The sequence below is a fragment of the Theropithecus gelada genome, chromosome 17 (genome assembly GCF_003255815.1).
Source record: "Theropithecus gelada isolate Dixy chromosome 17, Tgel_1.0, whole genome shotgun sequence".
In the NCBI taxonomy this organism is placed as follows: Eukaryota; Metazoa; Chordata; class Mammalia; order Primates; family Cercopithecidae; genus Theropithecus; species Theropithecus gelada.
Window position 1 is genome coordinate 68305202 of NC_037685.1, and position 27888 is coordinate 68333089.

Genomic DNA, 27888 nt, shown 5'->3' on the forward strand with positions numbered 1-27888 from the left:
CAAAAAAAAAAAAAAAAAGAAAATACAAAAAAATAGCCGAGCGAGGTGGCGGGCGCCTGTAGTCCCAGCTACTCGGGAGGCTGAGGCAGGAGAATGGCGTGAACCCAGGAGGCGGAGCTTGCAGTGAGCTGAGATCTGGCCACTGTACTGCAGCCTGGGTGACAGAGCAAGACTCTGACTCAAAACAAAAAAGAGAGAGAGAGTTATGCAGGTACTTTAGGGTAAGAATCACTTCTGTCTACAAAAATTATGTTTCTCAGAATTATAATGATAATAAAGCTAAATAAGCAAAAGAAAATCTGACTTTTTAAATAAACATCTTTTAAAAACCATTTATATCCAAAGAGGTACACAATTTTTTACTTACGGGAAGTTACTTCTTTAAAATTATCAAAAGGCAGACAATGACAGGAAGTTGATTCCAGCTTTACTTAAAATTTTAGTTTCAAATGAAATGAAATGTGACACTGACGCATATGAACACAACTGAAGACCGCAAACAACCTAATTCATTTTCCGAGTTTGCTCAAGCCTCCAGGCACCAGTCATATATCGAAGTCGTATAAAAAGCAGGTCTTTGCCCATTTGTAGCCAGCTCCAAAATGGAACTAATTTAGAACCTGCAATTTAAAAATAATTAAAAACAAATTAGTTGAAATAAACTCAGCAGAAAACATATAGTTTAAAGTCTACATGTTGTGAGCCTTTAGCACCTTAATTTTTTTAAAATCATAGACCAAAAAGTTAAACAATTTCAAAGCTGAAGTGAGTGGAGTGGTTTTCTCTAAAAACAATAACAGAAAATCTTGAAGTGAAATAAAACTTGAAAGGATCCAAACAGTGAAAATTTCATACGGCTCTACTATAGAAAGGAGGGACTGCCTATGGTGAGGGCTCTAGAAAAGTCTAATAAAAAACTACTCACTGAGTGCTCATTACTGAAAATAATTACATATGAAACAAGTAAAGATACAGCATAACAGATAAATATGATTATTTCTACATAAATCCAATCTTAATGATAAAAAATAAAGCCTATGATCAGACTTAAGATAATTTTGTCCAGACCTCTTTGTCTCAGGCTACACAAGAACACCAGCCTAATTAAATATCTGATCCATGCGTATCACAGCAGATTCTTTGTTTATTTGAGACAAGATCTTTCTCTGTCACCCAGGCAATCGTGCAGTGACACGATTATGGCTCACTATAACCTTGTAACCTTGACCTTCTGGGTTCAAACAATCCAGTCATCCTACATCAGCCTCCCCAGTAGCTGGGAGTACCGAGGCACGCACCACACCTGCCTAATTTTACAATTTTTTTTTTATAGAGATGAGGTCTCACTATGTTGCTCAGGCTGGTCTCAAACTCCTAGGCTCAAGTGATCCTCCCACCTTGGGCTCCCAAAGTGCTGGGATTACAGGCATGAGTGACCATGCCCGGCCACAGCAGATTCTTATAACCATTACTTATAGTATATACTTGCAGATAAAGAAGTATCAGGAGGAAGGTTTAACATTTCATTATCATTTTAATTATACTTTATATTTAAAGAAGACCTTTTTCACTGCTCTGAATTTATATAACAGCTTTCTTCTGAAAACATTACCACCAAAGCACTGTAGAGATATTGTTTATCAGGGCCAAATACTATCTTCATCCCACAAACGAGGAAGTTGAGGTACCTACAATTCATATTACAATACGACTATCTCTGTAATGCAAATAAGCAAATGACTAAATATAAAATGGACTTTTACTTTTCCCCACCTCATCTTCCCATAGAGTCTATGTTGGCCAAAGATCAACACAGATCAACAGAGTTGATCATGATACCCCTGAGTGATCCTTTTATCTGCTTCCCAATCCCCTTTGATTCTAGGCAGCAACTGTGGCGATGAGCTAAGATTTTGTAAACTCAGTTTGATTCAGCAAGACATAAAGAGGTTTGAATTCATTCTAGACCATAGAGTTTGTATACTCTCGAGACTGGTTCTTAATCTTTTTCTGTCCCTAAACATCTGAGATTACAGAGCAATAATGGTTTACTACAACAAGGACTCTCACCAGAAGAGGTAGACTTTGAAAAAGTCTCCAGTGGATTATGTTAACTGCTCCCACACTGTGAGTTAATTTAGGTTCATTCTAAAGTAAGGAGAAAACTAGAATATGTTTAAAATTCTATACAGCCAGAGCTGTCTAAGCCTTTTTAAATAGGAATTATTAAGATTTATGATAGATTTCAAGTTATTATAGAGTTGGGATCTTTATATTTTTGGATATATGTACAGATATAGTTTTAAAATGGCTCTGAATTGACTGTGGACATTTGGAGTAAAAACACTTTTATTTATTTATTTTTAATTTTTCAGATGGAGTTTCACTCTTGTTGCCCACGCGGGAGTGCAATGGTGCGACCTTGGCTCACTGCAACCTTTGCCTCCCGGGTTCAAGCAATTCTCCTGCCTCAGACTCCTGAGTAGCTGGGATTACAGGCGCCTGCCACCATGCCCGGCCATTTTTTTGTAATTTTTGATAGAGACAGGGCTTTACTATGTTGGCCAGGCTAGTCTGGAACTCCTGACCTCAGGTGATCCACCCACCTTGGTCTCCCAAACTGCTGAGATTACAGGAATGAGGCATGGTGCCCGGCCGTAAAAAAAACTTTTATTTCTTATTTAGCTTTGCATAGTGGTTTGCAGGTACCTAATTAATATCCACCTAGTGATCAAAAAATATACAGGAAATGGTGATGCAAAAAACAAATTTATCTATCTCAAAAGACTATCAACCTTCTAACTTCAGATCACCATGACTTTGTCTATTGTAGGAAGTTTTATTGAAGTTTCTTAGACAAGGTAGTAGGCCTACTGAAGGTCCCATGAACAGACAAAATATATACAAGGCAGCAAGCCAGACGGAAGGTATTAATAGGTAATACACTCCTTGGACCCGGATCTTTGAGTCAAGACAGCTGAGAAGGGCTTGATGAGGGGAGCAAGGAGAACATTAAAGCCAGCTGACTTTACTAGACAACTGTATTGTCTGATATCTCTCGCTTTGTCTGACTCAAGACAGTCATACAATAAACAATATACTCACCTTCAATTTCTGTCCAGTTGACAGCAATTTCTGCTATTGGAATTTTAAAGCACTGTGCTATATACAGTAGTTCTACATCAAATGCCCTAAAATAGAAAATATATTGATATTTATTTTTAAAGACAAATAGAACACAACTATATCTCTACCTTGGCATGTTTTAAAGAAGCTTACATGGCAGATATAAACCTTATACCATGAACCTGAAGATCACATTCACAGAAGGCAAATAATTCAAGGCTGAGTAGTTCAGAAGTTTCAAGTCAAATTTGATAAATTTAGCATATCACTGCATAACATTGTATCTCTACCACAACTCAGAAACTCACAGAGGTAAAACTAGCCTCATGGGTTCCAAGAAAAAATTTAATTCTCGAAAATTTCAAGATTGATGGTTTTCAATCCTAACCTTAACTAGACTAGCTCAAGGTAAAGAACTGACATTTTCACCTGATTCAGAGATAAAACAAAACTCCGAGAGGCTCTAGTTGAGATTGTTTTGCATTACTTTAGAGTTGGTTGCCTATTTTCTTCTACCACCAGAGGATCAAGATTATTTTTCTAATACAGTGTACCCAGGGCCTGCCTTGTCTTTTCTGTTCCCCTTCCCTGTGGTGTCCTGGACAATATAATATTGGCAACTGTTGAAAGTAAAAAGCTACTTTGGACTAGTCTGAAATACTCTTTGGGTATAACTAATACATACATAGGAATCTGATATATTGTCTTACTTGTCCTAATTAGTGCCACTGCACTAATACTGTTAAAACCATTTCCAGTCTAAATCTCCAGTGCATCCTTCCTTCCACTTAGGAAAGGTCTTTCTTAAAGCCTCTTTTCAGTCAGTGCCTTGGTCAAACCTGCTTTCCTTAAAGGTTCTGAATCCTGACTCATAAGTTTTCCTGGATTCTGCTTACAAAATTTATCTGAACTAGTTGCTTCTCTCACTGGCATTAAAGCTCAGGAAGAAAAGCACCATTACCTGTTAAATCTTCTTCATCGTCACTTCTTAAACTGTCTAAAGTCCTTGACTGTTTTGTTTTCATCCATGAGTCAGTCCCCACTTTCTAGGCTGCACAGAGCACAGTTCAAACTTCTAGGGTTTGGTTGTAAAACATTATTAATACAGACAAGAAAATGCCTAAAGTCCACTTATATTTGATTTCTCCAATCCCAGACAACTTGAATTTGGGAGATTTTTTTTTTTTTGGCCACAATACCATCATCATCCATTAGGTAAATAGTTTAAATTCCAACTATTTGGATAATTCAATATGAAAACTATTTTTTAAAACAATGCTTTTTCTTATGCAAATAAAATATTTAGTTAAGATGATAAAATGATTTACAAAAGTGGGTTGTAGTTTAAAACTTTCGTCACCTAGAATTGTGATACTCATGAAAAAAGAAATAATTTCAATATTAAGCCTGGTGCTTAACGCTTAACTTTCCTTTTAACACGAAAACAAAATATTAGCTAGTGGGCTGAGTTAGTTCTAATGATACTTTTGATAACCTGAATCAGATTATTATATATTATTTCTAAGGATATCAGTATATAGCTAGTGACTTACTAAATACACACAACAATTAGTAAAAAAGAGTGGGTGGTTAATTGAAATCACTTTATATTTAAAAAAAAAAAAAAATCCTAGACCAAAAGGGTTTTTTGGTTTTATTTTAAACAGGGTCTTACTCTGTCACCCAGGCTGGAATGCAGTGGCGCAATCAGGGCTTACTGCAGCCTCGACCTCCCCAGGCTCAGGTGACCCTCCCACCTTTGCCTCCCAAACATCTGGGAGCACAGGCCCAGATATTCCTTACTAGTCCTACAATTTTATCTTCTCTCTTCCAGTTTTCTCCTTTTGAGATTTCCTCAATTTTATTATCTAGCCCTCTTTTTGAATTTTCATCTCTGTGCCACTGTGCCCGGCTAATTTTTGTATTTTTTGTAGAGAAGGGGTTTCATTATGTATCCCAGGTCTTGAATTCCTGGGTTCAAATGATCCACCTGGGTTGGCCTCCCAAAGTCCTGAGATTACAGGCTTGAGCCACTGTGCTCGACCCAAAATTAAATTACGTCTTTCTCCCCTCTCAAACATTTTAGAAGACATGAAGATATTTATTACACATACAAAAAAAATGCAGTTCATATCACCATATTGTAAGTGTCCACTCTGTTACCTAAGCAAACATTTTAACTAAAATACCAAGTACTTCTATATAGAACCTTACATTATTAGAGGGAAACAGTATAAGAGTTATTTTCCAACTAAGATGCCTCATTTGTTTATGCAAATATGGGTTGGGCTGAGCCGCTGTGTTTTCTTTTCTTACTCAGTTCCTGGTACGGCTGTTATCTCACTAACAGATTCCTGAAGGACAAGTAGTATGCTAAGACCCTGTTAAACCCCGCAGATGGACATGAACCCCACTGCTGCCTCCTACAGCCCTACCAAAATTAAAACAACAATATGGAAAAACATGTAAGAACAAAGATGGGAGGAGATGATGATAATAATAAAAAAAAAAACCTTGGAAGTTGTAGGGAACATGGACAAGAGCGGAGGGAGAAGGGTGCCACAGAGCACCCCAGAGGCTCAGGCACTGAAGGCCCAAATGATGTCTTCAGGTGAAGACACAGGTGGGGCTGCAGGTTGGACTCACTGAACATCTAAGATTTTCCTTCCCCTCATGCCTTTTCTCTGTTGGTTCTGTGAATGCTACAGCCAGGCTCACAGCTCCTAGGCAGGATATTGAAGGACTCCACTTTCATGAAAATGACCTGTCGAAAAGACAGTGACAGTTGGGACTTTCTCACATGTGGCTCTGCTGGTTTAACCTGTACTGAAATTTATCACTCAGAGGCTCTGCGCATGGACACAGCTTCTACGGAGTGTTTTAGTGCCATACTATAGACACGTGAAGAATGAGTCATAAAAAGAAACGTAAAAAATCAGAGGCAACAGAAACAATGCAGGTAAAGAAAATGACAAAGTTTTAAATAAGATATTCAGAGGAGGGAAAGGAATTATTCCTCCCTGGAGACATGGGATTAGTCAAGTGCCTTCCCTCTAATTAATTCCCCATCCCTAGACACATCCTGGGAAGGACCCTACCCAGTCATTTTATCTACCCCAGCTGCGGTTAAAGTGGCTGGAGTGGAGTCTTGGATACATCACACTCGAGTCAAACCCTGGATACTGCCAAAGAACCTGAAAATCCAGGAGACAACACTAGCTATTCCTGTGAACCTCTAGAGGATCTGCACCTGCTCTTCAAGCAACAACTGTGAGGAAAGTAACTAGAATGGTAGCTCCCCAATCCCCATGGCCCCCCCTTGCCATATTTTTTTTTACTGTTCTCTTACTCCCTTTCACTCTCACTGCACCTCCTCCATGCCGCTGTACTACCAGTAGCTCCCCTTACCAAAAGCTTCTATGGAGAATGCAGCTTCCCGGAAATATGGATGCCCCAATGTATAGGAGTTTTTCTAACGGAAACCCCACTTTCACCGCCCACACCCATATGCCCCTGCACTTCAGGCCATACATTTCAATACCTGTATCTTTAACCTCCTTGTTAAGTTTGTCTCTTCCAGAGTCGAAGCTGTAAAACTACAAATGGTTCTTCAAATGGAGCCCTAGATGCAGTCCATGACTAAGATCTATCTACCATGGACCCCTGGACCGGCCTGCTAGCCCATGCTCCATTGTTGATGACATCGAAGGCACACCTCCAGAGGAAATCTCAACTGCACGACCCCTAATACGCCCCAATTCAGCAAGAAGCAGTTAGAGCGGTCGTCTCCCCAACAGCACTTGGCTTTTCCTGTTGAGAGCGGGGACTGAGAGACAGGACTAGCTGGATTTCCCAGGCTGACTAAGAATTCCTAAGCCTAGCTGGGAAAGGTGAGCACACCTACCTTTAAACACGGGGCTTGAAACTCAGCTCACACTCAACCAGTTAGTAAAGAGGGCTCACTAAAATACAAATTAGGCTAAAGCAGGAGGTAAAGAAACAGTCAAATCATATATCGCCTGAGAGCACAGTGGGAGGGACAGTGATTGGGATATAAACCCAGGCATTTGAGCAGGGAGCGGCAGCCCCTTTGGGTCCCCTCCCATTGTATGGGAGCTCTGTTTTCACTCTAGTAAATCTTGCAACTGCAAAAAAAAAAAAAAAAAAAAAAAAAAAAAAAGAAATATTATTCAGCCTTAAAAAACAAATTCTGTCATTTGTGACATGGATGGAATTGGAGAATATTATGCTAAGTTACGCTAACTGAAATAAGCATCAGATCCAGAAAGACAAATGTTGCATATCCTCTGGAATCTAAAGCCATCAAATTCATAGAAGCAGAGAGTAGAATGGTAGAATGGTGATTTCCTGAGGCTGGGTGGGGAGATGGGGAGATGATGGTCAAAGGGTACAAAGCCTCAGACAGGGGGAATAAGAGTTTTTTTGGAGATCTATTATATAATGTAGTGATTATAGTTAATAATAATGTGTTGTACACTTCAAAATTGCTAAGATAGTAAATTTCAAATGTTCCCACCACAAAAAAATGGATGTACATTAATTAGCTTGATTTACTTATGCCACATTATATTCACAAATCATAACATCACTTTGTATCCTATAAACATATGCAACTATAATTTGTCAATTTACAAAAAAATAGAAGGATCTACTCAGTACTCAACAAAAAGGATGAAAAAGAACTACGTTAAGGCCTAGAATTATAATATTTCAAAACACTGTAGAGAAAAAGCTTCCAAAAGGGGGTGGAAACAACACGCGAAGAGTCAAGATTCAGAATTGGACTCCTTCACAGAAGCATGGAGTGCCAAAGACAATACAGGAATGTTTCCAGAATTCTGAGGAAAAATTTCCATTTTGAATAGTTATAATCCTTTCTCTACCTAACTATAAAACAAATATGAGGGTAGAATCAATTTTTTTTTCACATGCAAGGAATCAAAAAGTTTCTCATATTTTTAGAAAGTTAATAGGGGAATGTGCTCTACTAAAATAGGGGTATAAATAAGGAAATGGAGATAGAGGATGGAGCAAGCTGTATCACAGGCCAGAGAGCAAGCAGAAAGGCAGGAGCAGACTGAGATGTCTCCAATGAAAATGAAGAAATGCAGAATCTGTGTTTAAACACAGTGAGGGAGCCTGAACATGAGTAAGTAACAGATCTATAGTACTCAAGCAAACAAAAACCCCAAACATTTATTACCTTCAGGAAAACAAAAAGTAGTACAAGAAAGGTAATATAATCATGCTGCACTCAAATGTGAATTATCTTCACACAGCTATGACAATCAATACTGACAATAAATAATTATTTAAAAACTGTATTTGGAGTTTATGTGTGGAGGGTATACAGAACGTGAAGAGAATTTTAGTTCTTAGCATCTATTTCCTATTTTGGAAATTAATATCTAAAACTGAACAATTGAGAAATAGCTATGCAGATCCATTATTCTGAACATAAATGCAAATACCACAAAGAAATAGCAAAAAACAGCTGAAAGTGGCCACAGCTATGGAGTGGAAATTGGGGCAAGGAATTACTATTCTAAGCCTATAACTATTTAATATATAAGATTATAACACACTGATTAAAAAGTATTCATTGAAGCAAAGTTCATTTCAAAGAAAAACACATATATATATATTATTATTGAGACAGGGTCTCGTTCTGTCACCCAGGCTGGAGTGCAGTGGTGCAATCAAGTGCTCACTGCAGCCTTGACCTCAGGGCTCAGGCTATCCTCCTGCCTCAGCCCCCTGGATAGCTGGGATTATGGGCATGTGCCACCACGCCTAGCTAATAATTTTTTTCTTTTTTTTTAGACGGAGTCTTGCCTGCAATCTCCACTTCCCAGGTTCAAGTGATTCTTCTGCCTCAGGGCCCTGAGTAGCTAGGATTTCAGGTGTCCACCACCGTGCCCAGTTAATTTTTGTATTTTTTTTTATAGTGATAGGGGTCTGCCATGTTGCCCAGGCTTGTCTTGAACTCCTGGGCTCAAATGATCTGCCCACCTCACCTTCCCAAAGTGCTAGGATTACAGGTGTGAACCACTACACCTGGCTCAAGTATTTTAACTTCCATAAATGGAAAGAATTTAGGTGAAGTACGGCTGTGAAGATGAAGCTATATACACAGTTGGTTCTCCATATCCATGGGTTCCACGTTCGCAAATTCAACCAATCATGGATTGAAAATGTTAAAAAATAAACAGTAAAAAACCACAATAAAAAATAATACAAATAAAATATATAAGCTGAGTGCAGTGGCTCATGCCTGTAATCTCAGCACTTTGGGAGGCTGAGGTGGGAGGATCACATGAGCTCAGGATTTCGAGACCAGCCTGGCAATGTGGCAAACTCTATCTCTACAAAAAAAATACACAAATTAGCTGGGCGTGGTGGCATGCACCTATAGTCCCAGCTACTCAGGAGGCTGAGGTGGGAGGATTGCCTCAGGCCAGAAGGCAGAGGCTGCAGTGAGCCGTGTTCACTCCAGCCTGAGTGACATGAGACCCTGTCTCCAAAACACTAACAACAAAAAACAAACATACAGTACAACTATTTACATAGCACTTACCTCGTATGAGGTATAAATAACCTAGAGATGATTTAAAGTATATGAGAGGATATGCGTAGATTGTACGCAAAGACTACACCATTTTATAGCAAAGACTTGAGCATCTGGACAGATTTTGGTATCTGTGGGTGATGGTCCTAGAAGTAATTCACTGTGGATACCAAGGGACAACTGTATGTGTGTGTGTGTGTGTGTGTGTATATATATATATGTATCTGAATTTGAAGGCCAAATTTACATAAAACTTTGTAATCTATTTTTATATTTAACATACCCATTTTATTTATATTAATATTTGAATATATATACTTAACATACCTATACTCAACTCTGCAGTTCTGAATCCAAAGAGACACTGAGAGTCTTTTTTTGAGACAGAGTCTCACTCTGTCACCCAGACTGGAGTGCAGCGGTGTGATCTCGGCTCACTGCAACCTCTGCCTCCCGGGTTCAAGCAATTCTCCTGCCTCAGCCTCCCAAGTAGCTGGGATTACAGGCACCTGCCACTATGCTTGGCTAATTTTTAAAAACTTATTTTTAGTAGAGACGAGGTTTCACCATTTTGGCCAGGCTGGTCTTGAACTCCTGACCTCAAGTGATCCACCCGCCTCGGCCTCCCAAAGTGCTGGGATTACAGGCGTGAGCCACCGTGCCCAGCCGATACCGTGAGTCTTAACTTTAGGTATACTCCTTCACAGATTTCTAATACCTAGAAACTATTTGATTTCAGTTTCTTGAAAATTCTGAGAAAAATTTCAATGAATCCTTTAGAAAAAATAGTCAAATGTCAAAGGTGACATTTGGAAATAAGGCACAGATGTACAACTTGGTTTCTGTAACTTATATTGTTCTTAAGTCTTGATTTAAAGTGCAGGAACAGAGACGTTTAAATAAAAACCACTGATGACATATTATTGTGGTGAAGGCTATACTGCTCATTAAGCTGATACATGTATACTTGGTGGTTCTCCTTTAGAGGCACCAAATAAACATAATGTACCCTAAAGAAAAACGTGAGCAGTTAAAATTTTAAGTGATTTTTTTAAGATTTAAAATTTTAAGAAAATCCCCCCCCCCCCCAAAAAAAAGAAAAAACAACAACAACAACAAAAAAAGACAGGTTTCACCACATTGCCCATGCTGGTCTCAAATTCCTGGACTCAAGCAATCCACCTGCCTCAGCCTCCCAAAGTGCTAGGATTACCAGTGTGAGCCACCATGCCCAGCCATTAAGTGAGGTCAATCTTATGTCAATTAACACCAAAATAAATAAAAGGCTTGCACGTAACATTAACACTTAAAAAGAAAAAAAGAAAAAAAGAAAGAAAAGAAAAAAAAGAAAAAAAGAAAAAAAAAACCCCAATAATGTTCTTTAACTTAACCCCACAAGAACTGCTGTCTAATACAATAGCTCCTTGGCACATGAGGATACTAAGCACTTGAAATGTGGCCAGTCTGAATTGAGCTGTGCTGTAAATTTGACTATATAGTACAAAGAAAATAATGTAAAATATTTCAACTTTTTTCATACAGATTGCATGGTGATATGACAATATCTTGGAAATATATTGGATAACAAGTAAATCTTATCAGTGGCTTTTTACTTTTTTTAAGAGACAGGATTTCACCCTGTTGCCCAGGATAAAGTACAGTGGTGCAATCATAGCTCACTGCAGCCTAAACTTCTGGGCTTATGAGGTCCTCCTGCCTCAGTCTCCCGAGTGGCTGGGACTACAGGCACACACACCACCACGCCCAGCTAATTAAAATTTTTTTTTTTCGAGAGACAGCGTCTTGCTATGTTTTCCAGGGTAGTCTTGAACTCCCGGCCTCAATTGGTCCTCCCCACTTTGGCCTCCCAAAGAATTGGGATTACAGGCATGAGTCATCTTTTTACTTTTTAAATGTGGCTAATAGAAAATTTGAAATTACATATATGCCTTGCCTCTGTCTCATTTCTATTAAACAATGCTGCCCTAGAATAATCCTGACAGGGAAGTTTCATGATTTTTAAGTTATCAATCCTAACGTTTTATATATTTCAACAAAAACGAAAGATCCTCAACAATGAAAAACAGTATTCTCAATTTCTAAATTCTTCCTTTCAAACTACAAAGAACCTGCATCTCTGACCCTCATCCTGGAGGCAACAGCTGACTGAAAAATAGCTAATGCAGACAGAAGGCTTTACTTCTAGAGTTGTTTCTTAGATTAGATTTTCTGATTTCGGAGTCTGTTAACTATCAGTTTATTTTTCAACATAATAAAAACACATATCTAAATTTGGCACTAAGGTACACTACTTAAAATGTTTTAATCTAGGAAAAAAAGATTTAAAAAAGTCTGAATGATAATTCTGAAAGTACATTTTTAAAAGTAATATTTTGGGGGTTATATGGCATATATTTCTAGGAAGACAACAGGTCTTTGAAAACAGATGCACAAAAGTTGTAGAGTATAAAAATGGACACATGCTGGCATAATCATGCAGATATATAACATGAACAGGATTCACAAAGAACCCATTAGTTCTTTCAACAGTATTTACTGGGTACCTACCATGTGCCAGGCATGATAATAGATAGTGGGATATACTAATAAGTAAAATTAAATGTGACTCTTGCTCTCATGGAGAAAGATTATGCTTTAAGGCCGAGACGGGCGGATCACAAGGTCAGGAGATCGAGACCATCCTGGCGAACCCGGTGAAACCCCGTCTCTACTAAAAAAAAATACAAAAAACTAGCCGGGCAAGGTGGCGGGCGCCTGTAGTCCCAGCTACTCGGGAGGCTGAGGCAGGAGAATGGCGTGAACCCGGGAGGCGGAGCTTGCAGTGAGCTGAGATCGGGCCACTGCACTCCAGCCTGGGTGACAGAGCGAGACCCCGTCTCAAAAAAAAAAAAAAAAAAAAAAAAAGAAACATTAAGTAATTACACAAATGTAAGAAAAAACTACAAATGTCATAGGTGCTATGAAACCAGCACATGGTACTGCAACAGGGTACAATTAGGGGCACCTGAGCTAATTATATTCTATTTAAGAGAGTGAGGGCAGGCTACCCTAAGGAAGATCTGAAGGAGAAGGTGAGAAGGGGCTTGGTTAGAAAAGAGTCCGCATGTGGAGGAGACACAGGTGGGGCCAGACTAAAGACCATGGGAAGCCCATGAAGAATTATAAGCAGAAGAGGTGCATATGATTGATTACACTTAAGTTTGCGAAGACCTTGTGGGCTACAGCATGATGGTCTGGAGAAGGATGGTGTTCTGGATGGCGGTGGTGGAGATGGAGAGAAATGGGGGAACACAAAAGCTAAAATCAACAGGCCCTGTCATGGATTGGATATATGCATATGGAGAATGTCAGGGCTGATGTCAGGGTTTCAGCTTCTGTACGGCAGTGCTAGCCACCTGTACCTCCAGTATATTTCAAAAGAGAGTCAGAAGTATCAAATGCTGCTGATGGGTTAAGTGTGACAGGTGATCATTTACCATGACCACTGGCTTCAATGACATAGAGGTGGCTAGATGTTACGATGAAGTAGACCGGGTGTGGTAGCTCACGTCTGTAATCCCAGCACTTTGGACGGATCACCTGAGGTCAGGAGTTCAAGACCAGCCTGGCCAACATGGTGAAACCCCATCTCTAGTAAAAAACACAAAAACTAGCGGGGTGTGGTGGCGCCCACCTATAATCCCAGCTACTTGGGAGGCTGAGGCAGGAGAATCACTTGAACCCGGGAGGCAGAGGTTGCAGTGAGCGGAGATTGTGCCAAAGCACTCCAGCCTGGGTGACAAGAGCTAAACTCCATCTCAAAAAAAAAAAAAAAAAAAAAAAAAAAGATGAGGAATGGGCGAAAATCCATATGAAGAAGGTGGGGTGAGGAGTGAGTGGGAAGCAAGAAAACAAAGCCAGTGAATATAAACCACTTTTTCAAGAGAAGGTTGCTTGTGAAGGAGACAGGGGCTAGAGCTGGAAGGGCACAGCAGGGTCAATGGAGAGGGTTCTGGGAAATATGTGATGGAGGGGAAAAGGCTGAATACACAAGAGATGAAACACATGGACAGGATTACATTTTGACAAGGTGGAAGGAGATGTAGAGGTCAAAAGATCGGCCTTAGAAAAGACACATCATCTCCTGTAGAAGGATGAAAAGAGAAAATGGGTGCCCTATTCGATTCTGATATTTCTGAGCTTTTTCTCTTGTCTTCAAAGGAAAAAAAAAGGAAGTCTAAGGAAAAAAAAATGTTTTCAGGCCATTCAATTTCTACTGTCTACAATTAGGGTGAACACACATAAGTTTATACTATATTGTTGGGTTTGTATATTTTCAAAATAAGATCCAACTCAGGAAAAGTATAAAGGCAAGATCAAGTTTACATACATTAGTGTCAATTTTGTTTAAATCTACATGTTCATTATAAATATACAGGGCTGTTTCTCATTACCTAGAATGATGGCTGGGTAATAAGACAGACCGGATACATTCCAGTCAGAAACCTACCATCGTTCAACGTGTAGCGATGAAAACGTCTGCGAAGCTGCTTCTCGAGTAAATAATTTGAACCCACACTGTGTGTCCCTGATTCCTTTGACACAAAGGAACCACACCAGAAAGTGGAACCCATACATGAGAAGAGTACGGAAGTAAGAACGCTGAAAACAAAGACAAAATATAAATGACTTTTCTATTCATCTGTAAAGGAGACACTGAAAACACCTAGTTGTAGACAACTGTATTTTAATATTTAATTGACTGGTAGATCTTACATAAGAACACCACTGTTCCATGAGCTTCACCAGCAAAGTACATTAAAGAAACAGCAAGGATGCCTACTTCTTGGAGCAGAGCAGAGGCACTAGGAAGCAGTTACTCATTTCCTGGAGGTTAACTCAGACAAGAAAAATCACAAGACTGTGAGTGGCCAGGGCTTTAGCCTACCAGGAGAAACAGGTTAGGGGCTGCTGTGAGCAAGGAGAACATCTTGTTGACTTACATATTTTACGCTGCTTTGCCCCACTTACATTTCAGTTTCAAAAAAGATGTCAGTTTCCAGGATGTATTGACAAAACAAAACACAGATACAAGCCTGCAGGTGATACTTAACTAGTGAGAATATTGACAGAAGACATAGAGTATCATGAAGGTTATGGACTAGAAAGGAGTTTGAAACAAACACCTGGTCTTTCTAAATATGCCAGAGATCTAATTAAATACATTTAAAATACTGAGTTCTTTAATACTTTGGATATTAAAATTAAGTAGGTTTTAATCCCATCTGAAGTTTTACCATTGTGATTAATTTTATTAGTAGTAACAATATTCCATTATTCATAAAACATTGCACACTTTAAAACATAAGAACATAAGATTATTATCACTGTATTCCAGACTTTCATATTCAAGATTTAATAAAAGATAGGATCTTTTAAAAAAATAAAATAACAAAATATTTTTTTAGAGACAGACGCCTTCTGTTGTCTAGGCTAGAGTCCAGTGGTGTGGTCATGGCTCACTGCAGCCTCAAATTCCTGGGCTCAAGTGATCCTCCTGCCTCAACCTACAGAACAGCTGGGATCACAGGCATGTGCCACTACACCCAGCTCCTTTAAGACAGGCTCTTTTAAAATGTTCCTTAGTTAAGGCAAGAGACTCAAGTAATGATGCTTTACTTACGTATACAAGCAACCTATTCAGAGTCTATAAGAACATTTAATATCTCATACTATAGGATAAAGGTCCCTTCCTCCTTTTGGCTTTTGCTTTTCAAAATTATAATGTTTAGTATCATTCTTCCTTTGCATGGCTTTTTCTATCATCATCAAATAGAAACACAGTAGAACAGAATAACACAGAAAAAGCACCAAATCAGGCCAGGTGTGGTGGCTCACACCTATAATCCCAGCACTTTGGGAGGCTGAGGCAGGTGGATTACCTGAGGTCAGGAGTTCGAGACCAGCCTGGCCAACATGGCGAAACCCCGTCTCTACTAGAAATAAAAAATTAGCCAGGTGTGGTGGCACACACCTGTAGTCCCAGCTACTCAGGAGGCTGAGGCAGGAGAATTGCTTGAACTTGGGAGGTAGAGGTTGCAATGAGCCGAGATGGTGCCACTGTACCCTAGCCTGGGTGACAGACTGAGACTCCAACTCAAAAAGAAAAAGAAAAGAAAAAGCACCAAACTGAGCAGGACTATATGTGAATCCTGGCTCCATTACTAATTAGCAGGGTGACCTTGAACAAGTTACTTCAACCCTCTAAATCCATTTCCTCACTGATAAAACGAGAATAATGCCTACCTCACAAAGTTATTATAAGGATTAAATGAGATTATTTTAAAGAACATAGCCAAGTGTTTGGCACAGAAAATAACAGGAACTCAATAATGTTTTTCATAAAGGAAGAAAGCTTGAAAGCTTACTTTACTCGCCTGACCACAATTTTACTTATGTATTAAATAGGGCAGGAAGGAAAGGAAGAATAAAATACTTATCTATAAGGTATGTAAAATAAACTTTTAAAAATGATCTAGCACTTCTCATTTATCATCTAGAATCATTAGTTATGGTTTGATGTAAATATATCTTACCTCTCTAAGTAGATAGGGCAGAAACCTCATCTTAAAATACTTTAGGAATCTCACAACAGCTTGCTCAGTGCCTTCCATATAAAATACTTCCAATAAATACTGGTTGACTGATTAAACCTCCAAAAGAGCACTTACGCTTAGGAAAGGAACAAACAGAAATTGAAAGATAGAAAAATAAAAATTAAAGGTAGAATAACAACACCTATAAATTATTCTCCTTGAGTGATTTTAATGTGATTTGAGTGAGCTTATTTGTTAGCAAATAAAACTATTCATGACTGCTTTTGCTTGGATGTTACTACAGAATTTTTGTTTGTATGTTTTAGGATAATGGCTATTTTTTTAAAAAGCAGAAAAATGTAGAGTTCACATGAAGTCCTTAAGTTATTTGATTTCTAACATATTTAAAAGCTTAACAAGGTTAGCCACAAACAAGAGAATCTTGTTTTTATTTTTAGAACTTTGCAAAATATCTTAAAATTTAGAAGATACCTAAAATATAGTATACACTTACTTAGTTAAGTGAAGCTACTAAGAGAGTAGGCTTATATGATCTTCTGAAATGGCCATTTAAAACATTAAGGAAAACAATTTTAACTGTTTCGGTGTTAACGCTAATATCTTCAATGTTTATAAAATGTAAACAAGAAATTAATTTGGGTGAAATTTAAAGCTGACTGCTAATTTCATTATCTTAAAATAAGAAGTTCAAAGAGGTCCCAGGACTTAAGCAAAGACTCTTTAAACAAAAACTAAAAACATTAAATAACCACTAATGGATTCTATTTTTGAATCCTTTTAAAATGATAAATTCAAGAATAGCCAGGCAGTATATAAACATTACGTTGTACAGAACACATGGGAATATAAGCACTTTTAAGGATGATACAAGACTCCATCAGGGCAGGGTCATGTTTGTCTTCCAAGGGAGAAGTAAAAGAGGTGGTAGAATAATTGAGAAATGTAGAAAAATATCAAGGAAAGATGTTTCTGAACATTATGCAATAAGCTATTGAATGTTATCCTGATTAATTCGTTTATAATTTTCTCATTGTCCACAGATTGATCACCATGCAAGGGTTTATATTACTGACAGCACATGAAGGGGAATGGAAAGCAATGCTGCAGTTTTCTGGACATGAGGCACATGCATGTCCTGTGCCTCTTGAAGACAACCTTTTATGAGACAGGTATGGTTCTGTAAGAATAGGCTGGACTTGAACAAGCCTACTGAGCAGCAGTTGTCACAGCATCTGCAGCAGACAACCAATGATCTCTAGTGAGTATCACAGGTTATCCTTTCTTTCTACAGAATGGCAGCCAATTCTGTGGGAACCCAAGAGCACTAAATCAAACACTAGATTTTAGAGATGAAAGAATGGATGGATAGAGACAAGATAAATTATAAATCTGTGGCTCCTGCAATTGATCCCTTGATACCTGGCTAAGAGCAGTACTAGGTAAAATATTTAGACCAAAGCATAGTCTCATTTAAATACCAGTGTATTTCTAGGAAAAATTCAGAGTTTTCAACCAATGCAAGATCTAAGTGAAAAGAATTTACACCATGAAAAACAAAACCAAAACACATGGCTCCTTTCTACAGCCACCACCAGCAAATACAAGGATTATCCCTTGGCCGTATTACTCACTGGCTTCTAAGTCTGTCTTTGGCTATCTATTTCTCCAAACTATCTTTTTTCCTACACCAAGTAGATTATCCTTTTTCATCTAATTAATGTATTTTGTTAAAAAAAAAAAAGAAAAAAATTTACTTACAAAACCATTAAATTAGTTTGGTTTATTTTCATTAGCTGTTTTTGTGTGCAAAAACAAATTTTTATTTTTATTTTGAGGAGGAGTCTTATTCTGTCAGCCAGGCTGGAGTGCAGTGGCCTGATCTCAGTTCACTGGCAACCTCTGCCTCCCGGGTTCAAGCGATTCTCCTGCCTCAGCCTCCCAAGTAGCTGGGATCACCACACCCGGCTAATTTTTACATTATTAGTAGAGACGGGGTTTTACCACGTTGGCTAGGCTGGTCTCAAACTCCTAACCTCAGGTGATCCACCCGCCTCAGCCTCCCAAAGTGCTGGGATTACAGGTGTGAGCCACTGTGTCTGGCCTATTTGTTATTTCAACACAGATAACTGTATTTATAATATCACACTATTTTCTACAAACAACCTAATATTTCAGGTTTTATCCCATGTTATTAAATAGTCTCCATTATCATCAGCTTTACTGGCTGCACATTTAATCTAGGGCTATAGCTGTATTTCCTATTGTGGGAATTTAGCATTTAATAGTTTCTACTACAATTTTATATCTATCTATATATATATACTAATTTATAAGTATACATATATGTTATTTTATAATTATACACATATATATAAAATGTGCTGAACATCTTAGACACATACTTTTCTTTTTCTTATCCCCTGTGCATTGGTAAATTGATGAAGTTGGATTAATTCCAAGCTCTCTTCCCATTTTAAATACCTAGGAGTGTGCTATTCTGTATGGTTAACAGATTAACGTTTTTTAAACATCAGTGAGAATCTCTAGGATACACAGAATACTAGACTAGGTGCTAGTAAAACAATTACTTCTAAAAAAAGTAGAAGGGGCCAGGCGTGGTGGCTCACACTTGTAATCCCAGCACTTTGGGAGGCCAAGGAGGGCAGATGATGAGGTCAGGAGTTCGAGATGAAAAGCAAAACCGTCTCTACTAAAAATACAAAAATTAGCTGGGTGTGGTGGTGCATGCCTGTAATCCCAGCTACTAGGGAGGCTGAGGCAGGAGAATCGCTTGAATGCAGGAGACAGAGGTTGCAGTGAGCCGAGACTGCATCACTGCACTCCAGCTTGGGTGACAGAGCTAGACTGCGTCTCAAAAACAAAACAAAACAAAACAAAACAAAAACAGGCGGGGCATGGTGGCTCATGCCTGTAATCCCAGCACTTTGGGAGGCCAAGGCAAGTGGCTCACCTAAGGTCAGGAGTTTGAGACCAGCTTGGCCAACATGGTGAAACCCCTTCTACTAAAAATATAAAAATTAGCCAGGCATGATGGTGCGTGCCTGTAATCTCAGCTTCTTGGGAGACTGAGGCAGGAGAATCGCTTGAACCTGGGAGGCAGAGGTTGCATTGTGCTGAGATTGCACCACTGCACTCCATCCTGGGTGACAGAGCGAGACTCTGTCTCAAAAATAAATAAATAAAAAATAAAAAGAGAGTATGGGCTTCTGTACTTCAATACAATCCTTAAAAGGTTTTGTCACTCTGTCATCAATATATCTTTTTTAAAAATTAAAATTTCTACGTATCTCTTTTCTGAATCATTGGGGGAAAGGTTCAATCTTTTATTCCACTGGTTCTCAAAGCCTCGTGTGCATAAGAGTGACCTGGGAAATTGTTACTCTAGTTTTTCTAGCATAATCTACAAAATGAAAAATTAAACATCTTTAGTGACATTTTTATACCCTAAAAAGGCAGTTGCAAACTTGTCAAATTTTACAGCATAGTGTTTTTCTAAAGGGAATGAGGTTAAAAAATAAATTTAAACTCTGAATAAAACTCAAAACAAAGCACTTAACTGTGCCAATGTTAGAAAAAAATAAAGGCAAGTTGATTGGTTAAAAAATGCATCATTTATGCCAGGTACAGTGGCTCACACCTGTAATCCTAGCACTTTGGGAGGCCGAGGCAGGCGGATTACCTGAGCTCAGGAGTTCAAGACCAGGCTGGGCAACACAGTGAAACCCTGTCTCTACTAAAACACAAAATCATAGCCAGGTGTGGCGGTGTGTGCTTGTAGTCCCAGCTACTCGAGAGGCTGAGGCAGAATAACTGCTTGAACTCGGGAAGTGGAGGTTGCACAGTGAGCCAAGATCATGCCACTGCACTCCAGCCTGGGCAACAGAGGGAGACTCCATCTCAAAAAAAAGAAAAAAGCATAATTTAGAAGTTTGTTTTATAACTGAACAGATTCTCTTTGTCTTAAAAATATATTAAAAAGAACTGCTTGCATCCTAAGGCAAAGCGAAATCCATATCCTCTTGTATACCCTTAAAAAAAAATCAATTCTAAAATGTGCCAATCCTTCATAAGCTTTCCACAATTAAAACATCATTTTCTTTTGAAAGGAACCTCATGTTTAAGAGATTAGACAGAAAAGCCAATTTCTTGCCAAATATATATGTAAAAAAGGAAATAAAAGCCAATTAATTGGCTGTCCCATGCCAATTAATGAAGTCTCACCTGAGCAATTGATTCTTTTTCCAAATGAGCTCGAGATCCACATGCTATAGCCATTTGATTCTGAGGAAAAAAGCAGAGATAGTTTTTCAATATTTAAATATCACTAATAAAAATACTTATTTTCAATGAGAATGTCTCATTTTTAGAAACTGATTTTTAAAAAAGTTGACATTAAAAATCTTTTAAAGGTTTATTGAAGAGTTCAGAATATGTACAACTTTGAGAAGCCTAATCATACTTACTAACAGGACACTAAATTTTGCTTAAATAGGGCTAAATATAAGGGGCATGCATTATGTTAAAATTCTTAACTTTAAATCATATTTTCTGTGTGAAAATACTATATTATTTGAGAGAAAAATTAGTGGCATGAGAAAGAAAAGGGTTATCTGTAGATGACATAATTATATACCTTGAAAATCAAAGAATAGCAACTGAAAAACTATATTAGAAACAAAAGAATTTTAAAAGATGAGTAGTCACAAAATGAATATATACAAAACTTTAGACGTCACATGTACAAACAATAATCACAAGATATAATCAAAGACAGCATTTATAACATCAATAAAAATGAAAAACCTAGAAATAAAGTTTATAAGAAATGTAGAAAGTTTAGACAAGATCTAAATACACGAAACACATAAATGCTAACAAGGAAAACAAAAGAATTAAACACACAGGTCTTGTCATGATGGATGAGAGGATATAATAACAGCATTAAAAAGTCAATGCTTCCTAAATTAATACCAATAAAAATACCAAAACGATTTTTAATTGAGTTAGACAAGCTGATTTTAGAGTTACCATTTTAAAAAAAAAGTCCTTGTTAGTATAGTTGTGAGAAAATGAAAAATTTTTTAAAAGAGAAGCAAAAATAAGAAAAGAGCCAGGAAAACTCAAGAGTAAAGAAGAACTCATCACAAAAAATTTAAAAATATATGACAAAGCTACAATAATTCAAACTAAGGTGCTGGAATGTGAACAGACAAATCCATGGACAATTCCATGGATAGAATGGAAAGGCCAGGAAACATACACAAAGCCATATGAGTACTTAGAATATGATAAAGATGACCTTTTAAGTCAGTGGGAAAAAGATGAACTGACAAATGGTGTGGGACATAGTGGTAGCCACTTGGAAACCCAATTAAGTTGGACTTGAGCTTCTTAACTGAATACTGGGATACAGTCCAGATACATCAAAGATTTAAATGTAAAATATCAGAAATCATTTTGTAAATGATCTCAAGGGAGGCACAAGTACAAAAAACCAGAAGACTGATCAATTTGATAATAACATTTTAAAGAATTGTATGACAAAATAACAAAAAATCCAACCATATTCAAAACTAAAAGACAAAAAAACTGGGGGAAAATATTGGCAATTTATGCTACAGACAGAAGGTTAATTTCCAAAATGCATAAAGTGCATCCACTAATTATTTTAAAAAGTACCCAAAAATACAGTTGGAAAAGAGGCAAAGACTAGAAACAGAGTACACAAAAGAGGAAGTGAAAATAGCTCTTGAACAACTGAAAGAAAAGATCTTCAATTACACTTATACCAAGAGTAATGCAAATAAAACCTATACTTTTTTTTTTTTTTTAATTTATTTATTATTATTATACTTTAAGTTGTAGGGTACATGTGCATAACGTGCAGGTTTGTTACATATGTATACTTGTGCCATGTTGGTCTGCTGCACCCATCAACTCGTCATTTGCATCAGGTATAACTCCCAATGCAATCCCTCCCCCCTCCCCCCTCCCCATGATAGGCCCCGGTGTGTGATGTTCCCCTTCCTGAGTCCAAGTGATCTCATTGTTCAGTTCCCACCTATGAGTGAGAACATGCGGTGTTTGGTTTTCTGTTCTTGTGATAGTTTGCTAAGAATGATGGTTTCCAGCCTGCACACTCTCTAGCAACAGCAATTTGAAACGTTATCAAAATTACAAATATACATATAACGTGACCCAGCAATTCCAACAATTCTTCTGATAAATATACTTGCATATGTGTAAAATGACTTTCATAGAGGTTAATCATTTCAGTATTTGAAGTAGCAAACCTGTATGTCCATCTGAAGGGACTGGCTATGAAGATGTGAAAGAATGAGGAAGGTCTTTATGCATAAATATAGTTCAATCTCCAAGATACATTGTTAAGTAGAAACAAGAGAACAGTGTATAGTATCACACTTTGCAATTTTAAAAAGAATACATAAACAGTATGCATCTTTCCAATAAAAGAAATGAGTAACACTAGTTATTTCTGAGGGTAACTGAGAGATGAAAAGTGGAGCTAGTTTCACTGTATATCTTTCTTATAACATTTGAATTTTGAATGACTAATGAAAATAAATTTAAAAGTACTCATTATAAAAAAATTTGCAAGTATATAAATTTACATATATAAATGATAATTATTTTAAAGAGAAAACTCATGTATTATCTCACTACCTAAAAGCAGCTACTGTTTTAAACTGTGTACATTTCTTTGTATTCTTTTTTCTTTACATTAAAAAAAACCATAGCTCAAATTTACTCATGTATGTCATGTTCTTTTTCACCTAGTTTTTTCATGTTAAAGTTTATTGTTTTTATACTTTTTATTATGGGTATTTTCAAACATACACAAAACTAGAAAGAACAGGAAAGTGAAGCACCACATACCTACTACCTACCTTCAATAATTAGCAACACATTGCCAATCTTGTTCCATGTAAAGCCCCCCCACCACCCCCCTACCCAACCTGAGACTACTTTGAAATGAATTCTAGACATCATATGTTACAAATTCATATACATGTCAATCATAATACCACTATGATACCAAAAACATCAATAATTCCTTAATACCATTAGATATACAGATTTCAAATTTGCCTAATTATCTCTTATATGTTTTCAGTTTGTTTGAATGAATGGCCAAATAAAATCCATACAGGGCTGGGTGCAGTGGCTCATGCCTGTAATCCCAGCACTTTGGGTGGCCAAGGTGGGCAGATCACAAGATCAAGAGATCGAGACTATCCTGGCCAACATGGTGAAACCTCTCTCTAGTAAAAATACAAAAATTAGCTGGGCATGGTGGCGCATGCCTGTAGTCCCAGCCACCTGGGAGGCTGCAGCAGGAGAATCACTTGAACTCAGGAGGTGAGGTTGCAGTGAGCTGAGATTGCGCCATTGCACTCCAGCCTGGGAGACAAGACTGAAACTCTGTCTAAAATCCATCCATCCATCCATCCATCCATCCATCCATCAATCAATCCATACAAATCAGTTGGTATTTCTTTTATCAGTGGGTTCTCCCTACCTCTTTAAATTTTTTTTCTTGTAACTTGTTGAAGAAACCACATTATTTGCTCTAGAGTTTCCTACGTTTCAGATATTGCTGACTGCACCCCCATGGTGACATTTAACATGTCCTCCTGTCCCCTGTACTTCCTCTAAACTGGTAGGTAGATTCAGAGGCTTGATAAGATTCAGGTTGGATTACCTTTCAACAATTTGTCATAACAGTGCTGCATGGTAGTTTTTCTTTTTCATGTCAGTTGTAAGGGCTATACAATATTTTAATGTACAGATTTACCATTACTTTGACTATTTGCCTATTTGTTGTCCTTTCTAATTTTATGTTATAGAAAGGTAACTGAAAGAACATCTTTGATTATAAAACTCTACCTGTATTTTAGATTTCCTTCTTTGGAGAGAGACGTACATATAAAATACTAAGTTAAAAGTCTGTATGCATATGGGCCAAATTTTCCTTTAAGAGGTTCTTTACCGGTAATCCAAGTACTTTGGGAGGCCGAAGTGGGTGCATCACTTGAGACCAGGAGTTTGAGACCAGCCTTGGCAACATAGCGAAACCCCATCTCTATTAAAAATACAAAAATTGGCCAGGCATGGTGGTGTGCCCCTGTAGTCCCAGCTACTTGGAGGCCGAGGCAGGAACCACTGCACTCCAGCCTGGGCAACAGAGCGATAACTTGTCTAAAAAAAAAAAAAAAAAAAAAAGGTTCCTTACATTCCCAGTAACTGGTATGATATTGACTATTAAACCAAATTCTTGTCAGTTCTAGTTATTCTAACTTATTAATTAAAAAAAAAAAAAAAAACTTTTGGGGGATGTTTTAGCTATCCATATTTTCTTTTTTTTTTTTTTTTTTTTTTTTTTTTTTTTTTTTTTTTTTTTGAGATGGAGTCTAGCTCTGTCGCCCAGGCTGGAGTGTGTGGCANGGAGTCTCGCTCTGTCACCCAGGCTGGAGTGCAGTGGCCGGATCTCAGCTCACTGCAAGCTCCGCCTCCCGGGTTTTACGCCATTCTCCGGCCTCAGCCTCCCGAGTAGCTGGGACTACAGGCGCCCGCCATCTCGCCCGGCTATTTTTTGTATTTCTTAGTAGAGATGGGGTTTCACTGTGTTCGCCAGGATGGTCTCGATCTCCTGACCTCGTGATCCGCCCGTCTCGGCCTCCCAAAGTGCTGGGATTACAGGCTTGAGCCACCGCGCCCGGCCTCCATATTTTCTTTTAAGAATTTTCTCAGCTGGGCACGGTGGCTTCTGCCGGTAATCCTAGCACTTTGGGAGGCCAAGGTGGGCAGATCACCTGAGGTCTGGAGTTGAAGACCAGTCTGGCCAACATGGTGAAACGTTGTTTCTACTAAAAATACAAAAACTAGCCAGGCGTGGTGGCTCATGCCTGTAATCTCAGCTACTCACGAGGCTGAGGCAGGAGAACTGCTTGAACCTGGGAGGTGGAGGTTGCAGTGAGACAAGATTGCGCCATCACACTCCAGCTTCAGCAACAGAGCAAGACTCCATCTCAAAAAAAAAAAAAAAAAAAAAAAAAAAGAATTTTCTCAGCTGGGCACGGTGGCTCATAGCTATAATCCCAGCACTTTGGGAGGCCAAGGCGGGCAGATCTCCTAAGGTCAAGAGTCCAAGACTAGCCTGGCCAACATGGCGAAACCCCACCTCTACTAAAAATACATAAATTAGCTGGCTGTGGTGGCGTGTGCCTGTAGTCCCAGCTACTTGGGAGGCTGAGGGAGGAGAATCGCTTGAACCTGGGAGGCAGAGGTTGCAGTGAGCTGAGATTGCACTACTGCACTCTAGCCTGGGCAACAGAGCAAGACTCCGTCTCAGGAAAAAGAAAAAAATTCTGTTATATGCTTTGCCTACTATTTAGTAGTAAAATTTCTTCCCTTGTTTTTCTGGCAGAGGTACTTTGTGCAGAAAGGGAGAGAATGATTTTCTTAGAGAGGAAGCATGTTAAAAGTTCAAATAGCATGTGGCAAATCAGTTTTAACTTGAAAAGAGCAACAACACTATTGAGCAATACATAAAAAAGAACATACTTCTACATTTCGAAGATTCATGAGTAGAGTTAAAATAACATGTAATTAAACTAAAAACAAATCAAAATCCTTCATCTCAGCGTAAGTGCCCAAGAGCTTTTAAGAGTTTTGTGTATCTGAAGAATTCTGATGTAAGAGCTGAATCCCTGATACCAATCTCATTATCAGGCAGAATTAATCTAAACGTTTTTTTCAAAAAGTTAGCTGTTCTTCAAAAACTAAAGATATCTTTGTTTTAAAAACTGCCAAATGTCTGTAGACATGGAGTCTCTTTCTTTTAAACCTCTTTTGGAGTACAACTGAATTTCCCATGGTTTTTAAAAATGAATATTTAAGTTACTATGACAGTTGACTTTTAAAAGTGGTAATAAGTGAGGCAGGTGTTGTGGCCTGTGCCTGTAGTCCCAGCTACTAGGGAGGCTGAGGTAAGAGGATTGCTTGAGCCCAGGAGTTTGAGGCTGAGTCATGATGGCACCACTGCACCCCAGCCTGGGCAACAGAACGAGATTCAAACTCATTTAAAAAAAAAAAAAGGTGCAGTGCTTCATGCCTGTAATCCCAGCACCTTGGAAGGCCGAGGCAGGTGGGATCACTTGAGGCCAGGAGTTCAAGACCAGCCTGGCCAACGTGGTGAAACCCCATCTCTACTAAAAGTACAAAAATCAGTCACGCATGGTGCCTGTAATCCCAGCTACTTGAGAGGCTAAGGCATGAGAATTGCTTGAACTCGGGAAGCAGAGGTTGCAGCAAGCCAAGATCATGCTACTACACTCAAGCCTGGGCGACACAGTGAGACTGTCTCAAAAAAAAAAAAAAAAAAAAAAACAAACAAAAAAGTGGTAAGAGGTGTATTATCTTCTAGAAATAAATGCTAAATCAATCATCTTCCTCAGTACTTTTTTTTTTTTTTAAACAGAGTCTCACTCTGTTGCCCAGGCTGGAGTATAGTAGCAAGATCTTGGCTCACTGCAACATCCACCTCCTGGGTTCAAGGAATTCTCTTGCCTCAGCTTTCCGAGTAGCTGGGATTACAGGCATGGTGCCACACCCAGCTAATTTTTTGTATTTTTAGTAGAGATGGGGTTTCACCATGTTAGCCAAGATGCTCTCCATCTCCTGACCTCATGTTCTGCCTGCCTTGGCCTCCCAAACTGCTGGGATTATAGGCATGAGCCACTGTGCTTGGCCTTTGTTTTTTTTTTTTTTTAAAACAGAATCTCGCTCTGTTGCTCAGGCTGGAGTGCAGTGGCGCAATCTCAGCTCACTGCAACCTCCGCCTTCTGAGTTCAAGAGATTCTCCTGTCCCAGCTCCCAAGTAGCTGGAATTATGGGCAAGCACCACCACCCCCAGCTAATTTTTATATTTTCAGTAGAGACGGGGTTCTGCCATGTTGGCCAGGCTGGTCTCAAACTCTTGACCTCAGGTGATCTGCATGCCATGGCCTCCTGAAGTGCTGGGATTACAGGCATGAACCACTGTGCCCGGTCCTCAGTACTTTTTAAGTTAAATATTTTCACACAATTTACTGGAGAGAAGGAATAGACAGAAATATAGCTAATTTATATTAACAATCATAAACAGTAACAGAATTGGATCTGATGAAAAAATATCAAGCACAAAGATGAATGTTGGCCGGGTGCAGTGGCTCATGCCTGTAATCCCAGCACTTTGGGAAGCTCAGGCGGGAGGATCACTTGAGGTCAGGAGTTCAAGACCAGCCTGGTCACCATGGTGAGACCCTTTCTCTACTAAAAATACAAAAAAAGTTAGCGGAGTGTGGTGGTGGATGCCTGTAATCCCAGCTATTTGGGAGGCTGAGGCAGGAGAATCACTTGAACCCAGGAGGCAGAGGCTGCAGTGAGCTGAGATTGTGCTACTGCACTCCAGCCTGGATGATAGAGTGAGATTTCGTTTCAATTAAAAAAAAAAAAAGAAAAAAGATAAATGTT

At 38.6% G+C, this 27888-nt stretch overlaps 1 protein-coding gene across 3 annotated transcripts in view; it reads right to left on the reverse strand.

Annotated features, from left to right (window-relative positions):
- Positions 1-397: 397 nt before the first annotated feature.
- The window catches only part of ALG5 (ALG5, dolichyl-phosphate beta-glucosyltransferase), a 51534-nt gene continuing 24043 nt past the window's right edge, over positions 398-27888 (reverse strand). For all 3 annotated transcript variants that reach the window (XM_025363943.1, XM_025363942.1, XM_025363944.1), the window contains 4 exons: positions 20575-20634; positions 14226-14377; positions 3106-3191; positions 398-620 (listed from right to left, as the gene is read on the reverse strand). In XM_025363943.1, the coding sequence (XP_025219728.1) occupies positions 505-620; positions 3106-3191; positions 14226-14377; positions 20575-20634 (414 nt within the window). In that variant the 3' untranslated portion in view covers positions 398-504. The remainder of the gene's footprint in view (positions 621-3105; positions 3192-14225; positions 14378-20574; positions 20635-27888) is intronic.